The 17,218-nt window shown below is 35.4% G+C and overlaps 2 protein-coding genes across 6 annotated transcripts; both read right to left on the reverse strand.

Moving 5' to 3' along the window:
• Nucleotides 1–551: 551 nt before the first annotated feature.
• On the reverse strand, nt 552–8,354 carry LOC105054102 (pentatricopeptide repeat-containing protein At3g53170). Of its 5 annotated transcripts, none has more exons than XM_073245619.1 (6): nt 7,942–8,354; nt 6,179–7,276; nt 5,756–5,907; nt 5,495–5,609; nt 3,888–3,998; nt 552–1,320 (listed from the first exon to the last, which is right to left on the reverse strand). In XM_073245619.1, exons 1-3 carry the CDS (start codon nt 8,275–8,277, stop codon nt 5,896–5,898), a joined length of 1,446 nt encoding a protein of 481 aa, XP_073101720.1. In that variant the 5' UTR covers nt 8,278–8,354; the 3' UTR covers nt 552–1,320; nt 3,888–3,998; nt 5,495–5,609; nt 5,756–5,895. The 5 variants fall into 5 exon arrangements, with proteins under 5 accessions (XP_073101720.1, XP_073101722.1, XP_010933827.2 ...); XM_073245621.1 differs by having other exon boundaries at nt 3,888–4,004; XM_010935525.4 differs by lacking the exon at nt 5,495–5,609.
• A 5,543-nt stretch (nt 8,355–13,897) lies between these two features.
• Nucleotides 13,898–15,987, reverse strand: LOC105054101 (protein yippee-like At4g27745). Its single transcript, XM_029267244.2, has 5 exons — nt 15,747–15,987; nt 15,569–15,654; nt 15,023–15,070; nt 14,745–14,863; nt 13,898–14,407 (listed from the first exon to the last, which is right to left on the reverse strand). The coding sequence occupies exons 4-5, from the start codon at nt 14,835–14,837 to the stop codon at nt 14,180–14,182; spliced, it is 321 nt and encodes a 106-aa protein (XP_029123077.1). The 5' UTR covers nt 14,838–14,863; nt 15,023–15,070; nt 15,569–15,654; nt 15,747–15,987; the 3' UTR covers nt 13,898–14,179.
• Between the last annotated feature and the right edge of the window lie 1,231 nt (nt 15,988–17,218).

Genomic DNA, 17,218 nt, shown 5'->3' on the forward strand with positions numbered 1-17,218 from the left:
TTCACATCTTGTTTGGCGCTGAAATAATCACATAAAATGAACATTTCCTCGAGTAAGAGGCTTTTTGCTGTACTTTGATCCTGTCAAATCTAACTTCAGTTGCCAGGTCATGGTACATCACACTATGAGCGATATCATCTTATACAATTTTTGATTTCAGAGTGGCTATTCAGAAGAACTGATTGTCTTAATTTAGTGCGACTTTGTAACCTGATGCATTAGATTACTCATGAGCACTTTTGAGATGAAGAACAGATTATTACATAAAATTCTCTTCAACTTATTGAAAAACTCTGTGAAATCCAGGTAAAACAATTGCGGGTGCTTTGTTATGTATCGGGGACAGAATATGGTGGTTGGTCCCTCACGCCATGTGATAAAGAGCACCAGAAAAGCTCACGTCACGAACATCGCCTCCATGAGCCAAGCATGGATGCTGGTTTTTTCCAGGAACCACGAGAAAGAAAGGCTAACAAAACTTGAGAATACAGTTGTGCACCTCCAATAGAATTCAACTATTGGATTTATTAAAAACCAAACATATGAAACACTAGCACCAAAGGACCACCATTTTTATCAAATTTTGTCAATGCTACACAGTATAAAGAATTGAATAGATCAAATACCCGTATCCAGTCTCCTTTGATATAGACACGTACAGTGTGGTTTAACCGTTTGTCATAAATTACAACGACTACAACTGGAAAGCATAGGGTGATTATGAATACCAGCAACTCCACTGTGAACGCCCTGGCTGTCTGCAACCACCAAAATGGACATGAAGTGATAGTTCCATGGGGCAATGCAGTAGCTTGTCAATCCGATGCCTTGTTCCGGCGCATATTGTGAGTCTGATTCTTTGGGCTAAAAATGCACGTACCTCCAGCAAAGCAAAATGGATAACTATGCAAAATACTAGGCAGCTCATATGAGGACCACTCGATGCTCCAGTTGTTATTGCATCAAGATCTGAAGATTCTTCAAGTGTTCGTGTTATCTCTTGTGCACAATGAGGGTTCTTGGCAAGTACCAAAGCAAAACCACCTCCAATGGCACCCACCAGCTTATAGCCACAGCAGTAGGGTTAGGCAAAGGTAAAGAGCTTGTCCACGAACTCGTTTGCTGCAGAAAGGGTCAAACTCCTGATGTAGCCTCTAAGCCTCTAAAATTATATTACCCAATTCATCCACCTCACCATTCATCAGAGCTTCCCTACTGATCTTTTCCAATTATGCAAAGCTTAATGCTGGATATCAACACATTATCTCTATCGAGAAACCGAGTTACTACCTTCTGCAATGCTTGGTGAGCAAGCCTCGCCTGCATATCAGCCCAATGGTAAAAAGATGAATAAAAAGAAAATAACAGGTGAAATTTTGCTGCTGAACCCAGTTTGATGAAAAAAATTATAAAGAATAGTTCAAATATATGAACTCGGTGACATTTATAAAGACCACAAGATGTCTATAAACCCATTTTCTTTTTGTTAACTCATTACAACAAAGATGAATTTCGATGATATAGGAGAACCTACCAATTCATTGTCGCTCTTAGAACATGTATAACTAAGACCGACCGGCCATACTGTGTTCTAAAACAAATCATTTTTCCTCCTCATGTACATTAAACACAATGTAACACAATAAAGTGATTTTGATAGGAGTTTGCAAACTAACTTGGACATGCACATACTTGGAGGATGTGGGAGGAAGTTTAAATAAAGCTTGCACTGTTGCTCCCCTTTGCATCTACTTGCAGTCGTTAGAACATTAGTGATCAATAAGGCCATGTTGTTATTCTTAATGATATGTTTTTGATTGTCGTTGTGAATCAAATGAAGCTCATATTCTGAAACTCATCACCATTAGTACATACATGGACATAATGCAGATTGATGTATCTATGTATCTACTATTAAGCTACAATCCCAACTCAGCCAATTGCTACATTGTAAAATATATGTTGGGCCATCTGATATGAGAATTCATACCATTAGTCATGATTTACAAAATTGAAAGTGCCTAAAAGCCAAAATTCATAGATTATTTTTTTGTTACACCAAGTCATGATGAGCTTGACAAAATTTAATAACTACTTAATCTGATTTATAATTTGGAGGTATGTCTATGACATTAACACACATAGATCATGAATAATAATGCAGATTTTTATGAGCCAACATGAATCACAACACCGTTGCTTTATTGGAACCATCCATTTAGCATACACTCGATGCTTCAGTAACAAAGCTCCAACTATCTAAATTCTCTTTCAAGGCAAAGCCTTCCACCGCCAATTGGATTAGATGTGGAATCTTACACTACACACTTCTCACTAAGTCGTAAGCTATTGATGTGCATCAAAACTAATTCCTATATTAGCTATATTAGCTTTCAGATAGGGGCATGTTCCATAGTTATCAATCTATTAGAATATCACCTCATAACCACCAATCCTGATGCACATCAACAGCCATTAAGTCATTGACTTTGCTGCAGCATAATTAACTCGGCAAATGTAATCTAGCACCAGTGTACATAGACAGAGACAGGCTATCATGAGGTCAAACAGATCCAAGGGCAAAACCTGTAGGATAAAATTTCAAACAGATCTTGGGACATGAACTAAAACATCTACATTGCCCACCATGTTTTGAAGGCCCGTAACCAATGAATCAAGTTGTCCCAAGATGGATGACACAAATAGAGCTAGTGCTCTACAATGAGTTGTAAGCTATAAAATTGTGAAACCAAAACCAATGACCCTGATCTGGGCATCCAAGATCATAAAAAAACCAAAATCAAACTTTTTAAATTGCTTTTAGTCCATAAATCAAATCATTTTGTTATGTCATTAGAACTTGGGCAGATTAACGCATAGGAAAGACTGCAATGCAATAGGCCTTCAAAAGACAGGATTTTTGGTCTATGGTCATTTTGGATATTCTAGATCACATTCCGCAGTCTAGACTTTCTTTTTACAAACCCTATCTATTGATTTCACTCAATGGTACTCAAGCTTAAACTTAGACTTGCTACAGTCTACCTCCATGTATGCTAGAGTCCAATATCTTCCGCAATCTGCAGATTAATAAAATCTATATTTGAGAACCGTTTTTGTTATTAGCTAATATCAAAAATAGGCACCTGACATAAAGGACTAAGGCTTAGCTGAGTTGAGTTTATCTTTTATCAAATTAATATTCTGGTTAGTAATATCATATGCTATAAAATATTTTTTTTGTATTATTATCAATACTTAATTTTATCACTCTCATGAAGTTGGCAAGAGTAAGCTTGTCCACTTTGTAAAAGACACTGTAGTTTATAAAATAATATGATCACTCTCCATTTGACAACTTTACAAAGTTCACCTTTCCTACGAATTAATCAACATTGCTCCAAAAATTTTAATCATGAAGGCCAACACTGTAGCATTGATTTTCAGAATTAGCAGCTACTAATACACAGAGAAGCATCCTATTGCTTTGTAAGGAAACATAGTGAAATAAGACTAGGTGCAAAAACATGTACTCCAGCTATGATGTGTTAATCCCCTCGTTCTGCCATATTCACAAAATTGCAGCATCATTTAGATGGGGAAAGAAAAAAGGATTGTTAACTTCATAAAATCAAATATATTTAGCATATGCTATCTCTGTTTCCTTCCTTCTGCTCAAACTATGTGGAACAGAACCATTTCTATATAACTGAAAATATGTAAAAAAGAAAAGAAGTTTAAGTATCACAAAAACAAGAGAAATACAATTCAACAAATTATTTGCCCCTTGTGTCCAATAAAAAAAATGAAAACATCACAATTAGAGGACATTGTATGTGTTAAGCAAAAGCGAATAATATTACAGTCCCAGAGAACAATGAAGTTACCTAATGCATAGGTCAAGCTCCTATAACCCATCAGTTTTATCTTGTTTCAAACAATTGTGTATAATCAAAACCCTTCAACTGATGACAATGCCAATCCAATTCTCCTGCAACCTGCAACTTCAATTAAAATTTGTTCACGATGTGAGGGCATCTTCCTTATCTGACTGACATTCACAAATTTATTTAGAGCATTTATATTGGTCAAACATAATATTCCAGAGCCAGATAGGACTCTTATGTACCCACCACTAAAATGCTGAACTCAAGTAAAACACACTACCAAAATTCCCCAATTTACGTTATAATAGCTTTTGCTGGCATGAGAATTTTTTAGTGAATTCAAAATGAATGAATATTTAGCTAGTACGAATCCTGAGACTTCCCTTGCCACTCAAGCAGCAGAAAACAGAACTAACCAAGCCCAAAAGAACACATCTTCAAACATCTAAACACCAGGAAAAGTATATTCTTATTAAGTTCACTAAAAAGTAACACAACCATTAGTAGATAATAACCAAATCTAGCACATGAATTTTTCAAGTAAAGCATCATTTTACAGTATCGAAGCCCAAAAGCTTAATAACTAAAGCAAAACAGTGCAACTGTGCAAGTGCATTAAACTACCACAAGGTCCACAACATTCCAATCCGTCTGGAAGTCATCCAAGGCCAGTTTCTTTCTGGCCCTCAAGCTATTTTAACGTTCGCTAAAATGTGATTTTTGTTCTGTGCCAGAAGAAGGAGGCTTCACTAGAACTGGGATATAACTTATATATTATAGCATGTGGCAAAATGTAGTATCTTTTATTGCTTTCAGTGCAGTCCCAGATGTGATCAAAATAACAATTGAAGAAGTTTAACAAATTATTATTAAGTCATAAATCTGGTGGTGACAGTTTCATTATGAATATAAATACATTTTTATCTTCAGATATTAAACTACTGCTACACATCCTGGATGGAGAGAATTCACTTAGGCTTTATGGCCAAGGTCTTAGACCGTTACACTTTAGCTCCTGTAGAAGCTCCCTTTATTATGGAAGCTTTTTTTCACTTGGTCTGGTATAAATTACTCCTTGCTGCAGCATATGGTCCCTGAAGGTTGACTAATTTTGACTGATCGATAATAATTTCTGTGGTTTACTTTAAGGTTGCCTGTTCCATCTACGGACAATAAAGTCATCAAACAATATTATTACCTCTCTTTGACCTTTTGTATAGTTTCAGTGGTAATATACTTGAAAGAAGTTGAGCTAGTTAAAATGATACTTAAAATTCACCATGTAGGTGACATTATCCTCTCCTGCAGATACTAAAACCCTCATTGCATGCAATTCTATTATTTTCATATATACATTTTACAACCTCATCTAGCTTGTCCAGAACTCTCCATCTCATGCCATCCATTTAAAATCGAAATTCATGAATATGATTTTCCTTCTTATTGGTAGCATAATCATATGCTCAAATACTTTATGAAGTATGTTGAATAAAAAATTTCATGGACGTGCATAAAAGCAGATATATCACACCACATTGTGCATGCAAAGCTACCCTGGGCTTATCACTTCTCCAAAAAATTAACATTTGATTGATGCAAAAATTTACCATGTTTTGTCCATTTAGTCTTGGGGGAATAAAGGAAACCTCTGAGATCCACATCAAGCACATGCGCTAGCATGAAGTGAAACAATATTGAGGAATCACCCGAAACTGCTAGGTGCTAACCAAAAATCCAACATGCAACTCAAAATTATTCATCTTTCAGAATCTTTTGAAAATAAATAAACATCAATAAACATTTCCAACCAGTGAAAAATGAGAAATGAAGCAACAGACAAATGCCAGAGGGATAGGAGATTTAGTTACCTAATTCCTATAGAATCTGAAAGGCAAGGCCTCAAAGTGATGAGCTACTGTCTTCTCATATCAGCAGGTTCATGATGTTTGATTCACACAATGAACCAACTTTTTCAGCCATATCAGAATCTTTATGCTGCTAGTTCCAATCAACCTGGAGCCTGTTGCAACAGGAATTCTGTAAGAGGCTTTTCAGGATAGTGAAGATGGAGTAGCAAATAATCTAGTAGTACAACCTTATGATTCAATAATCCCTTTAAAGGAATGATGACTATTTCAAAATAACTCTTTCAAAATAGTGGTGGGAATAAAAAAAACAAGAATGGACACAGCAATGATGATCAGTTTCAAATGATCGTTAATAAAATGAATTAAAAAAATTCTTTTGCAAACAAGATCTGCTAAACATAGAATCAAGGAGAAAAGAATTACCAGAGCTTTGTTTTCTGTGTGGTGCAATTTGGTCTCCAACTCTCGAGCAGCTTCATCCATGCCCAAAGCATTATACGCTTGAATCATTGTTGCAAAAGTGATGCTATCAGGTTTGCAATTCTTTTCCTTCATAAGCAAGAACATTTCTTCCATTATTTTCACCTCTCCAGCCTGACCATATGCACTGATTACACAGTTGAAAAAAGGTGTATCCAAGACAACATCGGTGTTCTCTGTTTGCCTGATGACTGCAGGAACCTTATCTAGAAGACCAGCTTTGCGATATCCATTGATGACCGAGCAGTAAGTGATGGAATTAGGCTTAACTCCTTGAATTTTCATCAACCGGAAAAAGTATTCCATTTTCTCAATGTTCCCTACTCTTCCAAAACATTCTATCACTAAATTGAAAGAGACCACATCAGGAGGGAAAAACCGTTTCTTCATAAATTTCATAACCAACCCCATCTTTTCATGCATGCCAGCTTTACCATATGATTTGATCAAGATATTAAATGTCTGTACATCGGGCTCAATGCCCATGTGCTGGAACTCCTCATACCAACTTTCCATTTTGTCAATTCTTCCACTGTTGCCATAAGCCCACATGATAGAGTTCATTGTAAATCTATCAGGCAAACAATTTCCACTTTCAAGCATCTCAGATAGATAATTCTCCATTTCTTCAAGCATCCCAGCTTTACCATATCCATTGATGATTGTATTGTAAGTAACAATGCTGCACTCAATGCGCAGGTAAGACATTTCAGCAAGCAAGGCAGGAATCTGATCAAAGCAGCGCAATTTACTACAGCAATTGATAAGGACTGTATAAGTGTATACATCTGGTTTGCAATCGGAAATGGTTTTCATCTCATCAATGGTATGGATTGCCTGGTCTATGAGACCACTGTGGCCATATGCACCTACAAGTGATGTGTAGACATCCAATGTTGGTCTGAGCCCCTCAGAAAGCATGACACTGAAGAGCAAGGTCGCATGCTCGGGCTGCTTGCACTTTCCAAGCATTGTCAAAAGCTTTGCATAGGTTTGAGATTTTGGTTCATACCAATGTTGTTTACGAAGCAATCCAAAGATCTATAATAAAAGAACCATAAATATTACATTAGAAATATTGAATGGCAAGGAAAGGAGCAAAAGCATAGGAAATCGCTGTTCTCATGGCCATAGCACTCGTTATCAGGGTGAGCTTGGGTATAACTACAGTTAGGAAACAACACGACCATTTAGCGAGAAAAAATAATTTGGAACTGAAAACTAAACTACAAATTATCAAATACCAAGCAATCTTATTCGAATGACAACACCAATTTGTCACATAAATCAAAAAACTACAGATATTCCACGACCTAAAACACATTCATAATAAACACAGATTGTCTGACATTGCAGCATATTCGATGGAGTCCCACAAGGGAAAACTCATACAAAGATACACAAAGGAGTTAACTTTACCAGAGAACATGAAGGGAAGAAGAGAGCTGCCAGACTTAATGTGAAAATAGTCACAGGACGAAGAAAAATTAAAAGGTGAGCACAAAAACACTAACCAGCTCCAAGCTAGATAACACAACTTACACATCCAAAGAGTAAAAAGTCTTCAAAACGGGAACAAACTAAAACCGATTAATATTCTGAAAATCAGCAAGATTGCAGCACAATACCAACAGAACTCATTACAAAATTCTGAAAGGAACCCTTTTTTAACCTAATAAACCAGAGGAAAGAAGAGAATTATCGACCTTAAGAGCCGACTCCCATCGGTTATTGGAAATGGAGTCGTCCAGGGCCTCTAGAACGGCTCTGGGCCAGAGGTTGGTGGACTTGCCGGACCCAGCCTTCCGTTCCACCCCGAGGACGGCGGCCTCCGTCCTCAGGATCCCGGATAGAGCCCGCTTCGGCTCCTTCTGGAGCCCCTTCGAAGGGGAGCTCCGCTTCGCCGCCCTCACGAGGAGGACCGGCGGCCGCTTCCGTCGCCCCTTCCCCGTCTCAAGGAAAGGGTTAGAGGTAGGCTTGGAGCGGTAGGACGAGGAGGAGGATAAAAGGAGGTCAGCGGAACCCATGAAGCGGAGCTCCATGGCGATAGCGGCGGGTATGACAAGGGAGCGGGGAGCAAAGCGAACGCCGATAAGGAGACCGTTATGAGAGTGAAGTTAAGATCACATTCGGTGCCCAGAGGTCATCAGTAGACCTGATCATGGGCCGGGCTTGGGCTAGAAAAATATTAAATTGTATATGAGCCCGGTCTGAAGTTCGATTATCAATAAATAGAATTAATATCTAAGGCCCAGCCCACGACCAGTTTTAGTCATCAAGTTCATGTAACCCTTCACGGCCTTCAACTCCGGCTCTCCGAGAGGCAGTTTCCATTCCACTAGAATCAGATGGAAGTAGGCCAGCCTGAGCTAAGGCAAAGTACCGTGGACTAAATTCAGCCAACAACATGGACGGCTTGGATATCCCTAAAAATGGGGTAGTGTGTGTATCTTTTGGATTCACCTCCCTCTTGGATCACCAACGCTACACAGGAGGAGAGAGTGGTGAAGGCGGCGGTGGCAATCTGATCAGCTTGAACAAGATATAGATTGCATTGGATTACATGATATATCAAAAATCTGCCGAACTTAACTTATTTATTAGATGGATCAAAAATTTACATCCAAATTTGACTATTTTATTAAACAGATAATCTAGTTTGATCTATAACAAGTTGAAATACGTTAAACAAATTAAGTATCGCCATCCTTGGTGGTAGCGGACCCCTATTTGAGTGCCTGCATCTAGACCTGCAGTTGTCTTGGCCATGCGTTGAGCTACCAGGATTTTAGGCCTAAGCTGCAGTTTGTGCTGCTGCAACTTTGTGTGCAATTTGCAACTTACTTACAGGGGCTCCAGGCCGCACTGCAACTCAACCACGATCCAAGCAAGCCCTAAACTCTAGTAATGAAAAATTTTAATAATTTAGGATATTGACTACTCTTAATGGCAAATGATGAGATTAGGAAGAAAAAGAAATTTAAACTATGTCGGCAAAATATTTATGCAGCCACCAACAACAGAAACAAGAGAGCCAAGCAGCTAAACTGCCACGTGCATTCAGCACTCCACTTTTTTTATTTTATAATTTTTTTTTTTAAATCTTAGATGTGGAAGAAAATAGATTCTCTCTTAACCGCGTAAGTGTCCAACCTCTACGAATATTCACTCAAGATCAGTCTGAAACAATCATCTTTGATGTTGATCTTTTTTCTCTAAGAACAATCTTCCTGCAAATTTGAATGAAATTTGAATCATGATCAACTCTTTGATCTTTTTTTTCTCTTGCTCTTGCACTATATCGTACATTCAGCACTCCGCTTTTCTTATCGTAAACCTCATAAATATATTACATGGAACGTTATCTTGGGCTCGCCCATTTAGATGCTTGAACAACCTATCCGCATAATATCTTCACTGGGGTGCAAGGGAATTAAGATTTCAGGGCAGGAGAGAAGCATTCATACAATCACTACTCTATATATAATTTATTCAAGATGGTTCCCCTCCCTCACCAGCTATTATAAATAAAAATAACTTGAAATAGTAATATACATTTCTTTGAATCTTGCTTGATAAGGTTATAAACCTTTTTGCCAGTTTAGATGTGTGAACATACTTTCTACGGATGTTTTCCAGGGTGCAATGAACTATTAAACAAATAGAAGAAACCTGAGGGAGAAGCCGAAGGGACAAGAAGAAAATTATAGTGCAAGATAACAGCAATCAACCATTTTTCTGGTCATCCCAGTGGTTGTATCCATAGCTTTTCCTGTCATATCTCCTTTGCTAGATGTGCTTGGATGCCTCACAAGGAAATCTGTGATACATCTTGCCCTAGGGAGGAGAAATAAACCCGGAATGAATAATAACAAAATGGTTATTGAGTTGTAGTCTTGCAGCAATTGGATATACAAACCATATAATGCTGATAACCCTGGAGGATCTGGCGACCCGACAAAACTTCCACAAATGACCTGATTCATCTCCCAACTGCCAGCCACCACTATCATTGCAACATTTAAAAAAGTAGCAGTGAAGCAAGGTGTATCTCTGTACTTGGAAAAAATCAGTGAAATCAAATTGCATTTGATAGCTGGCATGTCTGCATGATCCAGCAAAAACAAACTACTAAGGTTATCATGGGATCAAGCTGAGGTAGCTTCAAGGGTCAGTCTACAGATCATGTTAAGTGTTCCTGTCATAAAGCATATAGTCAAAAATATAAGATGAAGAGAAATGAAGGTTAATCAGCAATGATACCTCCTTCAGCTCGAGTTAGAGCAATCTGGATTGCTATTACATTTTATACAAGATGCCATCTGGATTTATATGACAAGTTTGAATTTGCCGAGGCAAGACCACTATAATTCAATCTTCCAAACAAAAAACTAAAGATGACATCATTTGCCTGAAAACTATCTCAGATTGATACCATCCAATATTCAAATCTTTGAAAATCGATTAAATTCATATCATACACAATAAGAAAAGAAGCATCTCAAGATACTGAATTTGTTAGAAAGAAGTTATGGACAGAACTTAAATAAGCATCATCTTTAGTAACCACTGAAATCATAAAGTCTGGACTGAAACATTTAAAGAATGCATATACAGTTTCTTTTGGATGGGAACTCACATATGGGAGGCAAACAGACAAATGGAAGCGGACGAAATAATAAAACAAGGACCATGAAAATGATTCCATCAACAAAATTTTAAATGAGTCATGAATATTGGAACCAAAATGATCTTTCCTGATTCAGTCCTGTCACTTCAATTTAGTAGTGCTATAGATCATTTTTGTTATCATTAAATCATGAAACAGATGGGAGGATTGCAAAAGTGATTCAAGACAGGAACATGGCTTTGCCAAATAAGTTAGACTAAGTAATCATGACAGATCATAAAAGATAGAAGCCTCCTATAAGCTCAGCAAATAAAATTTTTATTATTCCAGGACAATTAAAAGGTAATAAGACCACATTATACGTTAAATAATTCTCATCATCAACAACCATTAATAAATAAGAAAATGTGAGAAGCTTTGGGGTACTAACATAAACTCCATATGAAGATTATTAGTGAATCATTCAATAATTTGGTAGATGACATTACTAATGGCAAAGGCATGTTTCAAACTTACCAATACAACCATACTTCGATTTCACTGTTGGATATTAATTTATTTCCCTCAGAATGATCAAAGTTGCAATACTGATGCTTCTATAATATCAAGTAAATTAGCAGTTGAAGACAACTTGTTTCTTGGTGATACTCATGACTATAAGCTGTCTTCTCAGCAACCTCATATTAAGGATCTCAATGGAGTAGCTCAAAAGCTTATCAATGGTCTTATGCAGAGTTATGTCATCAAAGAAAAAGATGCAAAATGTGATTTATGATATAGAGACACTTAAGAGACTACATTAAATAAAAGATGCATCTTTTAATTGCTCTCCACAACAAAAATATGCAGAAATCTGGTTCCACCTCAGACAACTTAAAGCAACAGCTGGCCTTTCTATACTTATTTGGAACCATTAGAGTTGTATGAAAAGTGTATAACCATCGTTGAAAATCTCAGAACATTCTACTTCAGCATATACTGATAAATATGTTTTTGGATATGCATAACTTTAAAAAAAAAAAGGGGTAACAAAAGCATCCACATATTATATGCAGACATATCATGCGATCATAAAAATATCATAGAAAATTGCATGATTTACTAGATTATTGCTACTTTAGCCGCATATACCATAACCTTCTTTAAAGCCAGTAAACAAATGACTGAAGTTGACTATATTTTTTCCTCCTCCTCCCACCTTCAGGTAAATCCATAACATTAAATTTATGCAGACAGTTCCAGATGCCTTCGCATCCTAAAATTTTTATAAGGCTCTGCTTTGCAACTCCTGCTTCCAATTAGGCAACTTCTTGTCAAAGATGAGCAAGATTGTGCGTGTGTGTGTGTGTGTGTGTGTGTGAGTGACATAAAGCTTAGTATTTATACAAAGCTGAAAAGTGGTCAATTTTCATACCAAACATATTAAAGAGGTGCAATATGTCATTAATGCACTACAAATGAAATCCATGACCTTCTGATTTCCACTATCAAACACTAGATTGCCCTATAAACAGGAGATAATAGTTAAGGAACTTAGTAAATAATGCTGGAAATTGATGTCATATGGAAATAAGTACAGTAAGAATCCTGGAGGAAAATTACAGGAAAAATGAAAATATTAATAATACCCACAGAAAGGTGATAAGTTGACGTTAAAGAAGTTGATCTTTGTTCAATACACACTACATCACCAAATCGGAACCAAATTAAATAGGATAATTCTTATTGGTGAAGAATACTGAATTAGGCACCGGTAGATTTTAAAGAAAACTGGCTTAGGGTAAAAGACAACTAGCCATTTCTTAGACCAACAATACACAACATAAATTGGACCTAGGGATCAGATTATCAGTGTCTCTCTGATCATGTGGAGATTGATCAAAGTATTTACTTCTGATGAAAGATATTATCAGAAAGATTGGGTAATTATTTCTGAAGTATGTGAGTGACACCAAATGAGGAAGAATAGAATTAGAGAAGATGGCAATGGATCTTATTCACAAACAAAGGCATATTGCCTGCTGATGCTAAGCATTCAGTGAAGTAAAAGATCATGGTAACTTAGTGGTAGCAGATAGAATGAAAACAGGGCTTCCTAGTAAAAGCTTTGCAATTTTATGTTTCACCTACCTGTGTCAGCTTTCAGTATCAGGAGAGTGAAGCAATAAGTCAAATTGACAAGAGATTGTTCTAGGTTGAACAACTTTCTCCACTGCTATTTCCATGGGATTAAAGGGAATCTTAGATTCTAGAAGCTAACAACAGTCCATAATAATGGTCACAAGGTCAAGGTTTAGAAGCAATTCAGCAAGTCCATACTTTGCCAAGAGGCTTATGGTTAAGAGAAGAGATCTGACATGGCAAACACATTGCCAAATTGCAAGATATAGGCCTGTTTGGATGGCCAATCAGCTCATCTGCATAATATCTCCCATGTGAATGGGAAGGTGTGATGAGATAAAGCAGAGGATGAAGAAGTAGAATAAATTGTTAGAGCCCATAGATCCTGCAATCCAAGTATCTATTGATTGCAAAGGTAAAAATTGAGCGCTTTGTGGGAAACAATTTTATTATGAAGTCTAAATAGATCATTGGAAGAAAAGGTTGATGGTAAATCTAAGAAGAATCATCAGAGGTTTCTCAAATTTAGAAAAATTATACGACTCTAACCATAATCAATGAACCATTCCCATTGCATATGAGGCATCCTTTATGAATCCTTCTTTGATGTTTCTTCCAGATCTTCTTATCATTTAAAGGCCAACCACTGCCATTTATTTGTTCAACGTATGGTAAATAAGAATCCATTTTAGTTGCATTACAAGCAAAGAACTCATTGAAGGATATTGCTATCATTTTTTAAATGGCATCCTTATTGTTTCGAATAAGACAATCTTGGCTTTATGAACTTGAAACAATATATGTCATTAAACAAAAAGAAAGAAACAATAGATGTAAGAAACAATGTTCCAAGAGTAGTTCATCAATCTTATAAATGCTTAGTAATCATGGAATCATGGACATCTGATCCATACACACAAACTTGTAATTTATTCACAAAGAAGAATAACAGTTTCCAGTGCATGACCTCTACAAATGGCATGGCAGCAAGAACAGACAACCAACAGGGACTATGTACAAGATGAAAATTTGGAAACATGAAAACACTCGAGCAAGGCACTTGCATTCAGAAGCTTTAGCAACATAGCATCTACAGGTGGGAGCTGCCAGTTCTCCCTCACAATCTTTATGAAAACACTCAAGCAAGGCACTTGCATTCAGAAGCTTTAGCAACAAGCATCTACAGGTGGGAGCTACCAGTTCTCCCTCACAATCTTTGACTTCTCAAGTATAAACTTCCCTTCTTTGTACTTCTGTGTCTCCTCATAAGCTCTTTCATATTTCCAACCCAACACTTCATGACAATCACAGCAGTAGATATCAGCAACCGTATGCAATCCTGTCATTAGCTGCCTATCTTCCTTTGCCCCCACAACTATGTTCATTGTATGAGAAAACAGAAATGCGCGCCCATTTCTCCCCTGAGATCATTTTGGAGGTTGCAGACCATAGACTATATCATTCTCCAAGCAAAAAAAACAAAAAAAAAATAATGATGCGTATATGTCAAATTAGCAAAATTCCCTTTACTCAAACCCTATATCTTCAGTTTCAAATTGTTTTGAGAAATGTTTGCATTCTTGAAATTGAAACTTTAGAGATTTGCCAATAATGTTTCTTCATTTTCTCCATATGCGCATTCAACAATTTACACTATACTATTCATATGGGAGGCATAGTATATATGGAAAGAAACAATCCGCAAGAGTAATCCTAAATCACATCATGTAGTAGTAGAGTGATGCAGGTGTTCTTCACCTGAAAAGCTTTCGAAATGATATCATCATGAAGAGCAACATTGTTTCGGCAATTGAAACAGCTGTATAATCGAGGCCCAACCCCTTCAGCCATCAGCACCAAGCCCTTCTCCTCTTCAACTGCTTCAATTAAGGGGAAAAAAATGAATCAGAACCTTTCACAAACACAAGTAATTGCAAATAACCAGAATGCATCAACATATGAAAAATCAGAAACCTAATTACATAACCTTCTCTTCAGGGAAAAAAAAAAAATCAAACAAGCAAAATTAAACAAACCTCTAAGAGATAAAAGAATTTCTACCACTTCCTCCTCCTGCCACCTTCCTGCGACAGAGAAACCGATCGCCCATTATGCGATCACAACGTGATTAAAAAGAAAAAGGGTCGGAGATGGACAATTAAGTTAATTAACCACTAAAAAACTCAAAAAATAACAAGGGAAACGGGATTTCCTAACCAAAAAAGCTATGAATTATTTTAAAAATAAAACACTGACAGTGGCAAACGTAAGTGGGAGTCTGTAGTATACATCAGAAAACTGGGGCATCCATGAACTTTTAACCGTTTAAAATTATGTTAAAGAAAAAAAAGCATAATATTGGAAACCATGAAGGGTGAAAGAAAATGAGGGGATTCCACCAAAAAAAGAAAAAAAGGAAAATAAGGAGAGACAGAAATCGTGAAAGGGAATTCAAATCATAATGTGGGCAAAAACCCATTAAGAAAAAAAAAAGTCCCCTCATTTCTTTATGGGATAAGATGGCAATCCAAGTTGTACATAATTCGTCTGGAAAAAAAAAAGAAGAGGTTTTAGAGATTTACCATTTGATCAACCATTGAACAAGCATACAGAACCGAGAGAAAACATAAAAGAAAAGAAAAGAAATTGATTCCTCTTTTGGAAGGCCCTGAAAAATATGAAGGAGAAGAACGAATTCTTGTCAGTTAAAAGAGGAGGGCAGGAAGAGGCGGAGATCAATTAAATAATGATATACGAGACCTGGCCTTGTCGGCCTTCTAACGCTTTTAGCCGGGGCAGAGAGAAGAGTAGAGAGGGGTTAGGGTTTTTTATTAAAGAAAATCTTTATTTTTCCCCTCTTCTTCTTCGTCTTCATCGAAAATGCTATGTGTACCCCAATGTTTACCCAAGGAGCTACAATCCGCGAATTAGTGAACCGCTGAGGGCTAATGAGGCAATGAGGCCGGGAGAGTTGGAAGAACACTCCTCTGAACCGCTGAGGGCGAATAAGGCAAAGTGGTAGCTGAGCTACTTTCGACTAGGATTGGGGATTCTGCGTTACGTATGATGCTGCATGATTGAACTTTTTGTACTTCGGAATTCCTATCGCATCTAATTCTTCAATTATGTTATCACTCTTTTAATGCCTAGATAATTAATCAACATCTGCCAGCACGCGAGAAAGAATCTGGAGTTCTTTTTCTGAGCAATAAAAAAAAAAAAAAATTATAAAAATAATTTAATATTTAATTTATTTATCGATTTGATGCAAAATATGCCAGTCACCTCCCATTTTTACGTACATGCAAAAAAAAATAAAAAATAAAAATATCATTCCAAACCATGTTTTTAAAAATACCATATCATTTGACGTTTTTAAATATTTTCAAAAAAATACAAATAAATAAATAATCAAAAATAAAAAATTATAATTTTAATTTTTTTTTAAAAATTAAAATTATAATTTTGATAAAAATAAAAATTATTTTTTTATTTCAAATTATTTTTTCAAATTTTACTAAAAAAATATATGAAAAAAATTATTGTAAAAAAAAATTGAAAATATCATTAAAATAGAATTGAAAAGAAATAGAAATTATAATTTAAAATTTTAAAAAAATAAAAATTTTAAATTTAATTCAAATAAAAATCATCATTCCATATTACAATCTCCTTTTCGAATTATTTTTTTTAAAATATAATAAAAAAAAATTAAAAATTATAATTTGAAATAAATTTTTAAAAATTAAATTTAAATTTTAATTAAAATAAAAAATAATTTAAATTATTTTATTCATTCAAATTTAATTTTTTTAAAAAAATATGTAAACTAAAAAAATATCTAAAAAAAATCTTTCTTAAAAAATTTAAAAAATAAAAAATATGCAAAAAAAATGAGAAAGAAATGAGAAAAAAAAATAAAATTATAATTTTGAATAAAAATAAATAAAATTTAAATTTAAATTTAAATAAAAACCATCATTTAAAATTACTTTCCCCATTTCAAATTAATTTTTTAAAAAAAATATATAAAAAATAAAAAAATAGCATAAAAAAGTCAAAAATTTAAAAAAATTGGAAAAAAATAAAAATTATAATTTTAAATTAAAAAAATTAAAATTTTAAAATTAATTAAAATAAAAATATCATTTTAAATTATTTTTCCCATTTCAAATTAATTTATTTAAAAAATATTCCAAACAAATGAAAAAAATATCCTAAAAAAATTTCAT

This window comes from Elaeis guineensis, chromosome 11 (assembly GCF_000442705.2).
Source record: "Elaeis guineensis isolate ETL-2024a chromosome 11, EG11, whole genome shotgun sequence".
Taxonomy (NCBI): domain Eukaryota; kingdom Viridiplantae; phylum Streptophyta; class Magnoliopsida; order Arecales; family Arecaceae; genus Elaeis; species Elaeis guineensis.